The sequence below is a fragment of the Aplidium turbinatum genome, chromosome 11 (genome assembly GCF_918807975.1).
Source record: "Aplidium turbinatum chromosome 11, kaAplTurb1.1, whole genome shotgun sequence".
NCBI classification, from domain to species: Eukaryota; Metazoa; Chordata; class Ascidiacea; order Aplousobranchia; family Polyclinidae; genus Aplidium; species Aplidium turbinatum.
Genome location: NC_137482.1, coordinates 2,305,268 through 2,323,608, shown reverse-complemented (window position 1 = coordinate 2,323,608; position 18,341 = coordinate 2,305,268). Strand labels below are relative to the sequence as shown.

The window sequence follows — 18,341 nt, the reverse complement described above, 5'->3', positions numbered from 1 at the left end:
TTGCCGGGGAACTATTCCATCCATTAGATGCCGCTGAATGGAGAGCAGTCCTTAACGTGCGTTACTCAAGCGCACACCTCGAGAGTCGAACCAGCGCCGCTTGATCTTAAGCTTCTTCGTTCACGAAGTGACTTCGATCACAAAGACCAACAGCGCCTTCAGGTTGAGCATTCACAGAACGCAGAGCCAACTGGTTCTTCCAACTAATTCATCTACTTTGAACTGTTAGGTTTGGTGGCCGTGCTTAATTTACTTTCGTGTACGTAACCTTTAAATTTGCATCGCATGCACGTTTTTAACTTTTGTAGTTTTGCAACCTTTTCCTTTTGTTGGTTTTGTTCCCGTTCACTATTTGTAATGTTATCAGTGCTGTTGTTTTCCGACAAAGAAAAATAAATTGAATCGAAAAAAGATGTTATCTTTTTCGTAATTTATTCTTTTAACGGTTTTTGACGTGCATGGCAAAACACTGCAATATAATGACTGGTAAGGGAACGTTCAAATATTACGTAACGCCTTCGAGGGGGAGGGGGGGGGGGTTTATGCAAAGCGTTACGTTAGCGTCACATCGGGGGGGGAGGGGGTTCAAGCAAAACGTTACGCTTTCGAGTACGGAATGGTAGTTTTTTGTGCTGAATTCGTAGTGAAAAAGCGTTACATGGGGGAGGGGGGGGTCAAAAGTTCGGAAAAAAAGCGTTACGTAATATTTGAACGTTCCCTAAGCTGACAACTTGCTAAATTACGCCAGACAAGAAATAGTATGTCGACAATGCCAAGGTTGTTCGCGGACGATGCATGTCTCATAGTTAAAGCTGATAACTTCAACGAAGCATCAAGAAAAGTGGAGTAAAAATATGGAACTCAATCCCACAAGATATTAAAAAAAAAATCTTTTGACTCATTTAAAAAACTTTACAAAAACTATCTAATTGCAGAATATTAAAGTTGATTGCAGTGTAATTTACTAATGTGGACCGATACTTTTTAAGATTTTAATCGTTGACTATCAACACCTAATTTGGCAGGACACTTAAAGGCATGCCTGAAGGTGGACACGAAGATTGGCTTCATTGCCTTCCCGTTCAATTAATCTAAATCTTCAACTACCTGGTGTAAGCTTGGATACGACAAACAAAAAACACCTAATATTGGAACTTGTAATTTTGACATATCATGGATGCAAGTTTGTTTCTGCCTTGACTCTTTGTTTCTAGTGTAGATATTTTAGTGTAATGTTTATTACATGTTTATCATCGACTTGATTGAGGGTGGCTGCTTGACTCGAAGACCGTCCTGGTCACTTCGCAGCTTCCCGTTGTGAATTACTTTACGATGCAGTGTACATTTGTTATTTTTCTTTGTTTCAATTGTGTTCGTTAAGCGTGCTGCATCATTTAATGATTTTGCTGTTATAATATTGCACAACAAAATAAACCAATCAATAGCCATTACACTGTACCAGTTCAAGACCAACAGCCCCATTTTTTTATTTAGGACTTCGTGTAAAAACGTTTTCTGACTCCTGAGCAAGGTTAGCCGGTCAACGCGATTGCATTATGACGTTGAATGGGAGAGGCACGTAGTTCGTTCCGTTCACTCCGATGGTATCCAGAGTAGGAGGATCATCATCATCCGGGTCCAATTCTACGGTAAATTTTTGAAGTAAAGTGATAAATAGTAAGAAGACTTCAACACGAGCGAAGTCTTGCGCGATGCAGCCTCTGGAGCCAGTCATGAACGGCATGATGCGGCTGGATGGAACGAACTTCCCATTTTCATCTAAATGACGCTCTGGGAGGAACTTTTCCGGTTCTTTCCAAAACTTTGGATCGTTGTGTAAATCCCACAAGTTCACAAATATCTAAAAAAAAAGAATTTGCTGCTCCTATTGCAAAGTATCTCTCCATGTGCTCAACTTATTATTGTTACAAATGAACACATCAGGTAAGAAAATACAAAAACTTATGGGTAAAGTCGTGGCGCAATTTAGTGTTCCATGTTCTAGGGCAGGCCTTCTGGATAACTCATTGCTTGAAAAATCTCATTAACGGAATCTCTTGAACGACGCAAAATTTGACGGACAGATTACAGATCGACCGCATATAACAGGCGGAGGGTGCGTCAAACGCGATAGCAACTCTGCATGTAGTTTAGTCTGATCGGCTTCTTTGAAACAAAATGGGGAGAGAATTTCATTGAAGATTTAGATTAAGTGAAACAAACACGGACTCTACCAACCTAATGTATCGCGAGGTGTGGAAAGGAAGACTTTGCTTTCGACAGACAGGCCACACTCTATATATCGACGGTCGAAAACAAGAAAGTCGTAAGTGACATTTTGAGAAATTTTCTTTTTTGCATTTTCAAAACCTATGCACTTAGGGCTATCTACTACTATAGTTACAGATATTAAAAGCATTAAAGTAAAAGCATTAATGAAATTTAAAAAATGAAAAGAAAATTGTATTTTTGCCTTTTACTCCAAAGTGTAAAAATGCACTTACGACTTTTTTGTTTTCGACCGTCGTGGCCTGTATAATCAAAATTGGTTGAAGGTGACTGATGTTGGGTAGACAAGTCGATCTGTGTCCACCTTCAACCATGTCATTAAGCGTCTTGCAAAGACGCAGTTGCGTGCTCTTGATAGATGTCGAACAGATGATTTCGGGAGTCGGGTTGTACAATCACCGATCGACTACGCAACTAAACATATTAAAAAGTGATGTATCGGAATTTCTAGCATCGTCACTCTCTCTATATTGCTTCAAAGAAGCCTGGTCTTCATCCCGAAACATCAGGGTCGACCAGTAGTCTGCAGCGAATCCTCCATTTTTCTCTATCTTCCTTTGTTTTTTTTAGTATTTGTCTTATCATTTTCACCATCACTACATCATTCCAAACTCACTTTGTCAAATTAAATAGCTGCTGTAAGCATATAATATACAGTTCACATCAGTCTTTATTATTGGGGATCATAGTAGAAGCGTTCACGTCGCGATCCCTGTCAGCATACTACACAGTAGTAGCTGCGAATTCTACTAAAACTTCTAAAGAGAGATTATACTACTGATATGAAGACCCCTAGATGCAAGAAGAGAGGTCAACGTCACAACGATCGGCTTTTATCAAAGCCGGCGTTGACCATAATATCTCTCAACGCTGAAGGGGTATCCGCACCCAAGTAGAGTCCCTCCCCCCAGGAGCAAACGCTCCTTGGGCAAAGTGGAAAACATTAAACCGACTCCGAACCGGTGTTGGACGCACTACGTCTGCAATGGTGGAGTGGGGCTACGACACGGGCCCAGTTGCATGTATCTGTGGCACCGAGCCCCAAACAGCGAACCACCTTCTTGTTTGCCCTCGGCTTGCCACCCAGTGCAGTAGGTGGGACCTGTCAGTGTATAACTCCGTTGCGGAAGAATGTGTCAATCTGTGGTGTATCAACGAACTTTAGAAGACTCGATAGAAGAAGATCAGTCTTTATGTGCTTGTAGTTTGGCAACGCAAACATAACTCACATTGGTGTTCTTAGGTATGGTGTAGCCTTGTATCTTGACCTCCTGCGTCGTCATCCGGGGAAGTCCCAACGGAGCGATCACTTTGTATCTATAGATCTCTTGGACGGTCGCACAAACATAAGGGAGGTCTGGACGATCACCCATACTTGGTGAACGGTCAGGCCCTGTGTGAACGCAAACATCGCAGAGTGTTAAAATACAGTCAGATAGCTACTGCTTTCTCCGCTTCAACGCCTCTCTGAAATAAAATGATCAGGTTCAAAAACTCGGAATCATAACAAAAAGTTTCAAACGAAGACGCGCGATTAGGTCAATCTTTATAAATCAGGTGGCAACCCTGTTTAAAAACGATAGCTCTGCATCCGATGGAGCGTTGCTCTCAGCATCATTACAAGACAGACAATGGCAGTGCAGCCGTATAGAAGTGGAATCGAGTGCATTTCTACAGTAAATGCATTTCGTCAATGCTGCATTCCGATCAGGATCAAAATTCTATGTTATTTTTATAAGGCCTTTGTTATAACTCCACATAGTATCGGACCCACGTCGTCGGACTTAAGGCAACTGAGGCGGACGGATCTAAGTTTTCAACCAATAAACTTTGCTTTCATACCCAGCACGTCATCGATTTCCTGCTGGCACTTTCGCTGGCACTCTGGATAAGTTGTCATGCAGAGCAAGCCCCAACGCAGAGTGGCTGATGGGATTTCGGTCCCACCGATGATAATGTCCCTGAGAACGTAGAGCGCGTCCTAAAAACGGGCGTTTTGATTTGTGACGTAACTAAACAATGCGATCAAACCTGTTCGCGATTTAGCTTAAAATGCTTCGTGTCAGACCCTGAGCATTGTGACGCGAATCATGCGAGAATATGGACAGGGACTTCCAACAATTGAAATGGCACTGTGCACACTAGGGTGACCCAAAAAAAACTAAATTTTGATTTTTAAACTTTTTCTTGTTTAGACCTCTGCATTATGGTCCAAAATGACACCTTGCCAAGTTTTGTTGAGATTGGTCAACATTTGACTCCCTAGCAGTGGGCCGGTACCCCCCGCCAGGTCAAAATCGGCCAATCTAGCTGTATCTCAGCAACCGGTAGGCCTAGAATGCTCAAACTTGGCTTTAAAGAAGCAGAATGCATGGTTTCCTATCTAACTTCCAGAGGGTTTTGGGGTTTAAATTATTTAGTTTATGAAAAAATGCAAAAAACACATTTTTGACCAAATGTGGCCCCCATAAACGTGTAATATTCAACCTTTAGTTTAATATACAACACTAATTGACTGATAACACAAAATTTAAAATACAAGCAACTTTTTTTTAATCATAGACAAGCTTTATTGCTTTTGCACTTTGGTTTACCACTTAACTTTCAACCACTGACCACAGTAATTACCCATTAAATAATTCAAGACAGTTTTTTTTTCATTTATTGTATTAGTTTACCACTTAACATTCCTTAAAAATGATTTTGTGGTTGTGTCCAGCTTTTGGTGGACAATGACTTCTTGGCCATATCTCAAACTTTAGAACGGTAAGCATGAGTGACTTTGATTGCTTTGTCCAACTCTTTTTCATTACTTGGGGCAGAAGCCCTTTCCTCAACATCAGTGACCATGCCCAAAACTCTCTTAACAACATCATTTGTAGCAGGCATGTTCTGTAGTAGAGTTTTGAATGATGAAAACTCCTCCATATGGTGCCAAGATCTGGGACTTTTATGAGTCAGACATTGAAACTTGGGAAAAACTCTAATGAGTTCAAAAGAGTCTGGTCCGATTAAGTCCGGCAAGCGAGTGGAGTTTTGAATAGTATGCATTTGAACTAAGCCTTTCCAATAACGGCTCTCTCAGGACTTGATCGAAATGTTTGCATCTTTTGCGACATTCGGACCTTGGTGGATATGCTCACACGATCACTTGCAAAAGTAAACACAACGTGGCACTCAATGAGGTACCACAGGTGCAGGTTGAGTTTCGTGCGTGTAGTAACAGCTATTTCAAGGAAAAGGTTCAGGTAGCCTATGTTGCTTCTTTTAGGAATGGTATTTGTGAGAGCGTTGCACATTTCTTAGTCATTCACTTCAGCATTTGTCAAACTTTGGGATGTAAACCAATATTTAACATAAAAAAGCGTTAACATAATGGAAAAAAGAAGCCAGTTCTTGCAGTAGTACTGAAATGTTTAAACAATGAGGCAGAAGTGTTGGTTGAAGTGATAAACACCAAGGACTCAAGTGGATCAAAGAATGAAACAAGAAACGTGATTGAAGCACTGAATGCTGTCAATTTCGACATAAAAATAGTCTTGAGTCTTGTTTTTGACACAACTGCAGTAAATAGTGGTTAGAAAAGTGGCGTAACCGTTCAATTTCAAAGCCATATAGGACACAGTATCCTTCAACTAGCCTGCAGGCATCATAGCATGGAGCTTGTTTGTGGTGGAGCAGCTTCAGTAGTCTACGGTGACACAGAATCACCACATGAAGCTGTATTTAAAAGCTTTGCAGAAGTTTGGGTGACCAATATAAATGTTTAAGTTTACGAAACTTTCCGAACGAACAACAGAAAATTGAATAGAATTAAAGAATCAGTTATAGATTTCTTGTTCAGTTGGCTTCAAAATGGAATAAACATACGAGAAGATTTCAAAAAGTTAGCTAAATTGTCCATTCTTTTTCTTGATGGTACTTTCCGGTGTGGATACAATATTACACGGTCAATGCTCCAAGTGTGTTTAGCACGTATGATGGCGAAGATCATTTATACCATTCAAATTGCCTTGTTCAAGCAGCAGTTACCAGAAAATCCAGCTTTTACAAAAGATTGTGGCCTTGGGAATATATGTTCACTGGCTGCTTTTTTAACACTTTTTTATGTTAAATATTGGTTTACATCCCCAAGTTTGACAAATGCTGCAGCGTATGACTTAGATATGTGGAACACTCTCAAAACTGCCATTCAGCTCACCTCTAAAAGAAGCAACTTAGGCTACCTGGACCTTTTCCTTAAAATGACTATTACTACACGCACGAAACTCAACCTGCACCTGTGGTACCTCATTGAGCGCCAGGTTGTGTTTGCTTTTGCAAGTGATCGTGTGAGCATATCCACCAAGGTCCGAATGTGGCAAAAGATGCAAACATTTCGATCAAGTTCTGAGAGAGCCATTATTGGTGAGGACTTGGTTCAAATGCATTTCTAAACTCCACTCGCTTGCTGGACTTGATCGGACCAGACTCTTCTGAACTCATTAGAATTTTTCCCAAGTTTCAATGTCTGACTGATGAAAGTCCCAGATCTTGGCACCACATGGAGGAGTTTTCATCGTTCAAAACTCTGCTACAGAACATGCCTGCTACAAATGATGTTGTTGAGAGAGTTTTGGGCATGGTCACTGATGTTGAGGAAAGGGCTTCTGCTCCAAGTAATGAGAAAGAGTTGGACAAGCAATCAAAGTCACTCATTCTAACCATTCCAAAGTTCGAGATATGGCCAAGAAGTCATTGTCTACCAAAAAGCTGGACACAACCACAAAATCATTTTTAAGGAATGTTAAGTGGTGAACTAATAAGAAAAATGAAAAAAAAACTGTCTTGAATTATTTAATGGGTAATTACAGCGGTCAGTGGTTGAAAGTTAAGTGGTAAACCGAAGTGCAAAAGCAATAAAGCTTGTCTATGATTAAACAAAAGTTGCTTGTATTTTAAATTTTGTGTCATTAGTCAATCAGTGTTGTATATTAAACTAAAAGTTGAATATTACACGTTTATGGGGGCCACATTTGGTCAAAAATGTGTTTTTTGCATTTTTTTCATAAACTAAATGGTTTAGACCCCAAAACCCTCTGGAAGTTAGATAGGAAACCATGCATTCTGCTTCTTTAAAGCCAAGTTTGAGCATTCTAGGCCTACCGGTTGCTGAGATACAGCCAGATTGGCCGATTTTGACCTGGCGGGGGGTACCGGCCCACTGCTAGGGAGTCAAATGTGAACCAATCTCAACAAAACTTGGCAAGGTGTCATTTTGGACCATAATGCAGAGGTCTAAACAAGAAAAAGCTCAAAAATCAAAATTTAGTTTTTTTGGGTCACCCTAGTGCACTCGTTACGAGACCGCATAACACAAAAAAATTTCTGACAACCTTTAGCATTAGCATGCGACAATCAAATACAGGAGCCTGTAAGCGTTTTTAAAAATAATTGCAACCATCACATCGTCGACAAAGAATTACATTGCAGCTGGCAAAATTCGTTCTGTTTAGATTGATCCAACGTCTGCAGACGTTGAATTAATGTAAAAAGAACGGATGTTGCTAGCTGGTGTGAGCTTATTGTGCTGTATCAGATTAATCGTCAGTGTTTTTACTCACAGATTCAGAAAATTTTCCTTCGTCTTCTCTAAATGTTGCGTAAATGGAGGTTTTATGATTCCTGTCTTCCGAAGAAGAGTTGTACTGATCCATGAGATTTTTGATGTGAGCTTTAAAAATATCAAGATTTTGGGAAAAAATTGTGCAATGCTAAGGATGACAATTGACAATGATGATGCATTACGAAGAAAGAATCTTTTTGCCACAAACATCGTGAATCTGGGGTGGTAAAAGGATAGACCCTCGGCCCCAGAGGCTCACACGACGACGACGACGACGAACGCTGAAGTAAAGTTGCTCAAAATGATCTTATGGTCAATCTCAGCCAATGAACGACTGTCTTCTTTCGTATATAATATATGAGAACTTCTCATATTGAGAAGTTGTCGTTTTTTTTTAGACAACGCTTGATCAGGGTCAGATGTCTGGGCATATTCCTCAAGCAGACACTTGATGGTACAGTCGAAGTTAAGTTAGAAACAGTTGTTCGATTCCAGGTATGAGCAGTTTAACAACATGACTTTAAGTTTGGATCATTATTCCCGAGAACAATAACATTCCAACTTTTATGGCAACACTTCCTACGCGTAATGGCACAATGACGTCATCATAGCAATCAACAACAATGGGCGGTTTAGGTTGAGAATCTCCGTCTGTTGACAAATAACAGCCTCATACGGCCATTGTCTTTACTTTACAATAAAAAAGATTAAAGAAATTTTTATTCTTTGCCAATGCCTTTCTTGCATGGTCTGTATATGGTGGCATGCACAGTCACATTTACCTTCGATCGTAATAAGTTGCTGCCTGGTTTCTTCTATGTGGGTAGATACAGGAGGGAAAGGGAAGCTGCATGCTACTGGCACGACGTTGTATAAAAACGAGAGCTTTTTGCAGCAAAGTTCAAATCTTGAAAGTAGAAAGTCCCGTGGCAATTGAAGTTGATGATGACAAATAAAATATTATGGAACTATTGTTTGAGATGCAATTTCGACGAATGGTAATGTTTAAAAAATATTATTAAAAATCTCTTCAATGATGTCTTTTTACAAGAGTTTATAAAAGAAACTATCTAGAAACCCTGGTAGCTTCTGGACACTGGATAGCTACACCGGCTCAGTTCTCAATGGTACGAGCAATATTGGTGAATTAAAATATCCTCCAAACAAATTTTGAACTCGATAAAAATTCGACTATTTGTCACAATGAATTCAAATTTACAGTCTTTGTGTCTTAAACCATGCTTTTTATTATAAAGGTGGAAGTTTATAAATGTTGTAATTATTATCACGGGGTGTTCAGTTATCTCAACATGAAATAACACCATTACAGCGATTGAAATGTGAAAAGAATCAGATATTGTATCACGTTCGGGTGATTAAATGTCGAACTACGGGACAATTCAACTAAAAGGCAAGAACAGTATCAAGCTTTTAAATAAAAAACTAACCGAAGATTTCTGTGTCAGCAAGGGGCCGAAAATAACAAGACCAATTCTAACAAGCACACTCACAGCTTCACAACCCCATTGACCATCTCTGTAAGACGTTTGTCGTTGTATTCAAGTCTATGACCGAACATAAGACGACAGACTGCGTTTCCAACCATGTTTGTTAGTACGTCCTGCACAAACAGCATGTCGGCAACTCACCATTTTAAAAGATTCGGCATCCTGTTAATCTCACGTGTAATTAGACGTTTAAAATAAAACAGTTAAGATTCCCATAAACTGCTCTGGGAATCAATTCGGCAGCCACACTTCAACTCAATATAAGTACATTAACCCAACAGTTATCAATCAGCTTGTCGGCTAGCTACATAGCCGGATGGTAAGCCCTGCCTTGGTAAGACCTCAAAAGGGCACTGGTTTGATACTAAGCACGCAGCTGTGTTTTTGGCAAGACACTTAAAAGGCATGCCTGAAGGTGGACACGAAGATTGGCATCCTTGCTTTCTCGTCCACTTATCTAAATCTTCACCAACAGAGCGTCAGCCTGGTTGCAAAAAGAATTAGCTTTTGTAATAATGTTTTAACTAATTTGTGTTAACTAATGTGTTACCTGAACAATGAATGGTTTTCCGTGCTCATTTCGAATTTCTTCAACACAAAACTGGATCTCTTCATTGATCATGTCTTCAATATGCTGCTTTTTGAATCTGCATTACCAGTCCAATAATATCAGATTGTATGCTCTGTTTGCATAAATAATTAGCTTGCAAATGAGGAAAATAGTTCTAACCTACAGTCTAGGCAGTTTAGCGTACTTGCAAACCATGAAAATGTAAACTGAGAATAAGGATACGCAACAAGATAGGCAACTTTTAGTTGAAGTAAAATGTTATTCACAACTATTTCACTCACTGTGGTCTAAATAAAGAGACTTTTCAAAGCAAGATGTCAATCGATGTCGTTTTTACGTGATGTACTATTTTCAATAAAATTGAAGGGCCTAAAAAATGGTGTTCCAAATCAACTAGCTTTCAATACCCTCCTCTCTACATATACAATCTGCTACCTACTACAACTGACAAATATTGATATGAGGATATCAAAAACTGACATTCCTAGGAGAGAAAGTTCAGCCAAAACCGATCAAGTCCAACCCAGGTATGTTGGTGTTGCTTTAAAAGAAAGTGTCTGGCGGTTATTTTGAATATGCGTATGATGTTTCTGTTTTGTTTCTTTAATTGTTATTTATTTAAATGCTTGGGTGGCAGCTGACTTAGGGGATCTTTTGGTCTTTCTGCGTCATCTTTGTTGTGCGAATTCCATTTCATTAGTGTTTGTGTGATGATAGTAGCCTGCTGTATCGTATTTCGTCTGTTGGACTAAATAAGCTGAACTAACAACCCAACTCCAAAAATCTTTCCTCAAGCTGTCAGTAGCATCCACTGGTAGGCACAAGTTAAGCTGCTTATTTGCCTTTTACCACTTCATTGCTTACAGATTTAGAGAAATTTACTTCTGAAAAGCAACAAAATGGCAGTTACAGCTGCTACATCTTAGAAAAAAATGCTTGGAATTTACTGAAAATGCCTTCACTTCACAAGTTAACCAATCGACTTAAGAATCAAACAAGAATACTTTTTTTTGAACTTACAAAAAGATGTAACAGAACAATTTCATTTAGCGAATGACATCTTTCATGTTGGCAGACTTTTTCATTTTTCTTTCCTGCTTTGCTATCCCTTGCTGAGTTATTACTTTCTAAGGTACTGCGTCTGCATGGTTGGTGGAGACTTGTTGATTTGACAGAACTCTGTTTAGAAGCCCAACTGTCTGACAAGAAACTTTATTAATTCAAAATTTCACATCAGGTAGTGTCTACATCCACAGATATTTCTAATTCATATTGGCAGTTTGGCACAAATACATGATTGACTTGATTCAGTGGCTAAAATAAAATACAGTAGCCAAAAGTAAACCTCATTTAAAGTATAAATAGGGTGATAATATTTCCATTTCATATAAACCATCAGAAATATATAAGTCTATAACATATAAACACAAATGAGGCGAAAAATAAAAGAAAACATAAAATGACAGGGCACAAAAAGTTATAAGTCACAGCAACTTACGATTTCAAAGCTCTGGAAGCGCAATTTCTCATCTTTTTTGTTTTGTACCCTCCAGGAGAGAAAGTCAAACCAAGGTTTGATCGATAAACCTTCTTGAAAAAGCTCAATAAAGGTCGACCACTAAAAGCTTCACTGTTCTTTGTCAATGCCTGAAACAATTACCATTATGATTGGATAAGCAAAGATTTGCAATGTTGCTTTTAAGTTTCATGTTATGTTTAGTTGTTTATATATGATACTATCTTAATGGCTACATAAATAACAATTGACAATGAGTGAAAATGCTTTCAGGGAGTATATAACTCAAGAATATACATTGATTGAAATTAACAAGACAAAAAGTTTGCAGTTCTTTACATGGAGACTAGACAGAAAATAATGTTTCAGTAAAGAGAAAAGGTACAAACTACACAAAGCGTGATGCAAGACTTCTGCTTATAGCTACTTTGGTGGTGAAGTTTTCCTGCAAGTTGAGAAATCAGATTGATAAATTGACCATGTTCGATACATGTTAGAAGTTAGTGAAAAGACATTGATGGCACATGAACATTAAAAATAGACCAATTAGCTACAAGGTATTGCAAGCAAATTTATAGCCAACGCTGTCATTTAAAACTGCAAGATAATCTTACTTCTATGATGGCATCATAGGAGTGAATGACAACCCAATGACTCCATGCCATACGCACTGACAACACTGGCCCATACTTTTTGTTCCATTCAGAAAATTCTCTTTCTGGATAACGACTTAAATATGGAAAAACTCCAACTACAGGCCAACCATATGGTCCTGGGGGGTAATTGCTAGGCTTCTTATACCACAGCCAAGTGAGTACAACAAGAATAAACGTTGAAATAAGAGTCTGATAACATAGCTCAACAAACATCTCACTAACGAGATGTATGGTTGGGCAAAATGAAAGTGGCTAAATTACAACATTTAATTCACTACCCCTTGAATAAAAATCAATAAAAAGAAAAGAAACATGTATAATATAATATATATTTAAATTTTTGTTTTATCTCAAGGTCTACCCAGTTTATATCGGATATAAAGATACAAAACATCTAGTTTTTCAACAAAATGGGATAACATGCTATTTTCAATGTTCAATTTCATGACTGTACAGTGTACACTGTACAGCTTTGTTACAGTACCAAAACAAAACTTCGTTAATGTTACTTAACTTTTCATTAAAACTTCTTATGATTTAACTAATAATCCGATTAGGAGGCATAGTGTGATAAAATATTTGAAACAAAGTAGATTGTATCGCACTAAATTACAAAAATCAAATTCCGTATAAAGCTTTCACCACACAAGTGTGGCTTCTTCAGTAGTCTGCAAGAAATAAAAAAGAATGCAATACTATTGAGAATTGAGATTATAAAATTTAGTGAAAGTACGGTAATAAAAGATTTCAGCGTAGGTTATTTTAGAAAAATCATAAAAAATTATATTATATATTACAGTTATATACACATAACTTAAAAACTGTAGGTCAATAAATAAAATAATAGGACACACATAGAAAAAGCATATATATGATATCCATTGAAATTTTGTCTAAAAAAAACTTTAAAACTAGTTTCCACATTTTGTAGCTTCTACCCTTTTCCAGACCTCTGCCATGGATGTCGTAGTGGCTACACTATTTTTCATTGTAATGGTCAGAAACAAAAACAAACTAAACTGATAACTGAATTGAACTCTAATGTTCAAATTCAATGACATTGGCACTGCAACAATAGGTTATGTGAAAATGCATTTGAGTAATGATGTCATAATGAAAATTTTAAAATTGAAATAAATTAACAGGGGTGTAATAAAGAGAAAAACGTTTTTAAATATTTAAATAAATTAGTGAAAGAAAAAAACATTTATTATAAAAAAGAAAAGTAGGAAAATCGACAAAACAAAAAGGTCTAAAAAGTAATTAGTAAACAAATTATCAGTAAAAAAATGAAAAAAAGTGTTAAGACTGTTCATTCTTTAATGTTTATCCCAGTAGGTTCTTGTGTGTGAAGTGTTTTAATACAAAATGGTTCCTTAGTTTTTCTATATTCACATAATCACAAGTTTTGTTAAGTTTGTCAATGGCAATGGCGTGAATATCAGCAACGGTATGATTTTGTTTATTGAAAAGCAAAGCTACAGCTGATTATATTTGTTATGTTCCGGATTTCATGTAAATGTTCGCTAATTCTAATTTTAAATTTGTGTCCAGTTTCTCCAATGTATTGTTGGAAACATTTTAAATGAACAACAGGTAATTAAATAAACAATGTTAGTAGAATCACAGTTAATAGGGTGAAAAACAGTGAACTGTTTACTTGTTACACTGCTAGAAAAGTTATCAGGGAATGGAATATGCCACAAATGGAACAACCTGTTCTATTGCAATGGGTGAAACCAGGTGGGGTCAAGGTAAAGGTTAGTATTGCTTGACTAGCAGGTCACAAAAAGTAGGACATCTTCTGTAAGCAGGAAGTGGAGCATCAGGAAATGAAGGTTTCCAATCAATCAATTTCTAAAATGTAATAAAATTTAATAAATACTTTTTTGATGTAAGGTAGTGGGGGATGATATGTGGTGACAAATGGTATCGTATATGTTTAACACAGTCCGTGTGTTAAGATGATTGCTTAAAATTTGAGTGTGTTTATCAAAAAATTGAATTGTAAAGCATATCCTGTGAAGGTGTAGTGCTAAACTGTATGATATGGAATATTTTAGTGGCGTGAGATGGGTGGCATGATGTGGGAAAAAGATACTGATGTGCAATTGTGTATCTGTAGGAGTGTAGGTTTGCAATGAAGTTTTGTTTCAATTTTGTTGTTGACAATGTGAATAGTTGTGTCAAGAAAGTTTATTTGTTTTCAGAGTAGTTCAATGTGAAGCGAATGGTGGGGTGAAGTAGAAGTGATTGTTCTACTGTTGTCCAAATAATGAAGATGTCATCACTCATCAATGTACCTTAGGTAACAGAGTGGTTTATGGTTTGTTGATTGAACTAGCTGGTTATCAAAGTTTGCAATAAAAATGTTTGCAAATTTCAGAGCCACTTTAGTGCTCATGGCTGTGCCTTGAAGTTGTAAGTAATTGGATTAGGACTGATTAATTTTGAGCAAGCAATCAATAATTATTTAGCACTATGATATCCTCATTCATACTCCTTCCAGTACTTAAAAATGCATTTTTGACGGGTCACATAAAGCATGCACTGATTTGTCTTAATTTTATGCAAAACGGTGTGAATCTCGCCTAACAAAGCAGTTTCTTCTTCATGATTTAAATTCCGGTTGAATTTGTGAAATTAATCGGGTTTAGTAGCTTCATGTTTTATGATATTTAAATAATAGTCAATGCTGATGTTTCTACCAGAAGGTGGGGTCCATGTGCTTTTAGGTTTTAAATTTGGTGGCTGTTCAATAGTTCCAAGGAGAAGTTGCTTCAGTTTTAGCTTCTTTATGAAATGAATTATTGAAAATTTCTTTGAGCGGGAAAGATCTTGTCATACTGCTAATATCTGTAGTCAATTGAAATTTATTCAGCTTTTTTAGAGTTACACTGAAACCTAGTTCTTAACCAAGTTTTGATTTTTAGTAACTTTTATATTTGATAAAATGAGAACATGTCTTTTGATTGAGGTCTACTACTTTTAAAATTTCTAATGAATTGACGATTTCATTTTTTAACTGTGTTAGTAGAAAGTGAAGAAGAAGATGTTGAAATACTCTCAAGTGCAAAGGGTCTTATATTATATATATATACATAATATACAATTTACAGTAACAGATAAACGATTTTCAAGATAAGAGTAAATTAAACAACTTGTATCACAGAGTAAATGAAAATAATGGATTCTTCTTGGTTGATGAGTCTGTCAACTTTTCTTGCAGCTGTTTGTTAACAGTTTTTTTACAACAATATATGCTGGCTTCAAATTTCTTCATTTTTGTGTTTGGTTTCATACGTATGTCACAGAACCTTCCATTTTTTGGCAAACATATACCACCCTGCACAATGCAAAACTTGTCTTCCAGATCACTTTTCTTTGGATTGTTGTTGTTGATACATGTATCAACTAAAGTTTGTTGATTCGTTTGGTTTGGTGCACAAACATGCATCATAAACAAGGTATCATAAGTTCATAACAATAAATTGCATGCAATTGTTTGTGTTATTCAAGTGCAACAAACATGTTCTTTTCTAACTAAGATAACAGGAAAACATTGTTATTTTTCGAGAGAGGGGATATTCTCTGAGTAAATATTTTCTTCTCAGATTTAGCAGACAAAATTTTTTCTGTATGGGTATCACAATACATAAATTAATGATATTATCATTATTATTTTATCACTGTCATGACATCACACAAGCCTCAAAGTTTATGAACCTCTTCTGTGGACACATCAATCTATTGCTTATGCTTACACCACAACCACATACTTGCATTTGAAATAATTGCAATGAGTCAACTGATTTATATTTTTGTACACCTTTGCAAAGAGCAAGTGCCTTCTCTCCATCGCATGCCTGATGCGATGCCTGCGAACTGTGGTTGCAGCAACGCAGCAGCTAAATAAATATTGCAATTTGGAAATCCCCTCATATTGTAACCAGAGTTGCCAAAAAAGTTGCCTAACTGAAAAAGCATTTGATTATATTCTTGGTAGTTTTGCATGCTTACAGCTAATGCTTCCCTCTTTTGCTTGTTAATGGTGTAATGGTTTACCTTTTCAAAACCCACACTTTTTTTCTATACAGCCCATGCTTTACTTTCTTCCTTGTCGATTCTATCGTCATGTTCTACTGTTTACTAATAAATATGTGCTGAATTTCTTGGGATAGGCTACTGTAACATCACTTTTGTGAATATCAAATTGTACAAGTGAAATCAAAACTTTTCTATGTGGAAACTTGGTGGTCTGATTGGATTAGAGAAAAAACACTTGGCTATATTTTTCCTTTCTCTGCAATGTCAGGAAAAAAAACAAGTCTATTAACTATCTTAAATCCTGACAGCTTTCAGACTAAAAGGGTGCGCCCTTTAGCAATAAACTGGCGACAAATAGTCATAGAACTGTACTACTATTTTTAACTTTTAAGGCATCAAAAATTATCTGTGTTATCTGATCCTTTTAAATTGATGGATTATTGTAAAGTGTAAACGAAAGCCACAACGTTGTTTCAATGCTGAATGAGTTTTGCTCGCTTGTGAATGTACTTTTGTGCCAGATCTGTTGTGTCATGATTACTTAGCATCTAGGCTACGTTACGAACGACTTAATTACTGATGCAACTATGACGTTTCTATTTCAACATCAGAAAAAGGCCTTTTTTCTAGTTGTGAGTTTAAGTAACACAACATTGCATTATTTGTTGATTCAGCATGAATATAGGCTAGCTCAGCTATAATACGCAAACATTTTTTTACATCAGTTTTACACGTTTAATGGATAGAATTGCTTAGCAGTTTACAAATATTGCATTTGTTAAATGAGCTACGGTATTGAATAGAACTTTGATCGTAGCCTACTGTAATTTAAGAAAGTTCGTTCTCTGCGTTAGCTCATTGGTTACGCGCCGGCTCAAAATCACGCGGCGCAAGTTCGGCTCTCGGGGTGTGCGCTGGAACAACGCATTTCAGGACTGTTCTCCTTTCAGTGACACATAGTGAATGGAATAGTTCCCCGGCAACAAAACTTCACTCCGCCAATCTCGGTAACCGGCCCTTGGGACAAAGAGCCTCTACAAGTATGCCAAACTACGAGGAATAACCTATCAAGGCTTTGTCAGTCCGAGGATAAAGATTCAAAACCAACCAACCAGGAAATGTTATGTTAAATCTTTCTGAAGTATTTATTAGCCTAATTATAATTGTTTCTATTTAGTCATGATATAATGCTTAAAAGCATAGCACCTTGTAAATGAATTTGGAAAAAAGGGTTGTCAACAAACCGGCGGTAGCCTAAATATCATTTTCGTTTTATTCATAGCTTGTCTAATTTGTTAACCAGCTGTGCATCTCATATAAAATTTCGGTTATAGGTAAATTGTTCGTAAACACTTGTTCGTAAAACAATTGTTCGAAAACAGTTGTTCTTAAAACAATTGTTGGTAAGCAGTTGTTCGTAAAATTAAATCCCTAAAACAATTCTTCGTAAAGCATTTCTTGGTATACATCAATTCTCAATTGACTCAGTTGACTGAGTCAGTTGACTCAAATTGACTGAGTCAAATTGACTGAGTCAGTTGAGCACTTTATTTTCAATTCTCAATTGCATGCACGAAGAAATGCTTTATGAAGAATTGTTTTACGAAGAATTAATTTTACGAACAATTGTTTTACGAACATTGTTTACGAACAATTGTTTTACGAACAACTGTTTACGAAAAAAAAATCGGACACCAAAATTTCGTGTATCGTGATGCAAACCTACTGTGATGTCTAGACTTTGCTGTAGCACTTTCAGGACTGTTCTCCATTCAGCGGCACGGTAGAGTCTACAAGTATACGAAGCTACCAGGAATAACCTATCAATCAAGGCTTTGTCAGTCCGAGGATATAGATTCAAAAACCAAACTGTTTTTCGTTTATGTTTTCCTGTTCGTAAAGTCACGGTCATTTTCTCCAGTGAAACACCACTACTCAACGCAACCTGACGATTGAGTGCTTCGACAAGGCCATTGCGCCTTTTTCCAACATGGAACAACCTATTCAACTTGGTGGTGGTATGCAAGCAGACGATTCGAACAAAATCATGTCAGTGAAGATCGGATGTAACATCAGGCAACCCGCACCGTTAGACAATCTTACAATACAAATAAATTTATTTCTACCCACACTGATCATATCAATTTCG

General features: G+C 37.1%; 1 protein-coding gene across 2 annotated transcripts; it reads right to left on the bottom strand.

The window, feature by feature from the left end:
- Positions 1-528: 528 nt before the first annotated feature.
- On the bottom strand, positions 529-12,420 carry LOC145779935 (cytochrome P450 2U1-like). 2 transcript variants are annotated; one of them, XM_082591621.1, is made up of 9 exons: positions 12,104-12,420; positions 11,472-11,620; positions 9,953-10,049; positions 9,406-9,515; positions 8,677-8,801; positions 7,893-8,002; positions 4,132-4,270; positions 3,519-3,682; positions 529-1,861 (listed from the first exon to the last, which is right to left on the bottom strand). In XM_082591621.1, exons 1-9 carry the CDS (start codon positions 12,356-12,358, stop codon positions 1,541-1,543), a joined length of 1,470 nt encoding a protein of 489 aa, XP_082447747.1. In that variant the 5' UTR covers positions 12,359-12,420; the 3' UTR covers positions 529-1,540. The 2 variants fall into 2 exon arrangements, with proteins under 2 accessions (XP_082447747.1, XP_082447748.1); XM_082591622.1 differs by lacking the exon at positions 529-1,861 and adding an exon at positions 2,570-2,703.
- Positions 12,421-18,341: the final 5,921 nt, after the last annotated feature.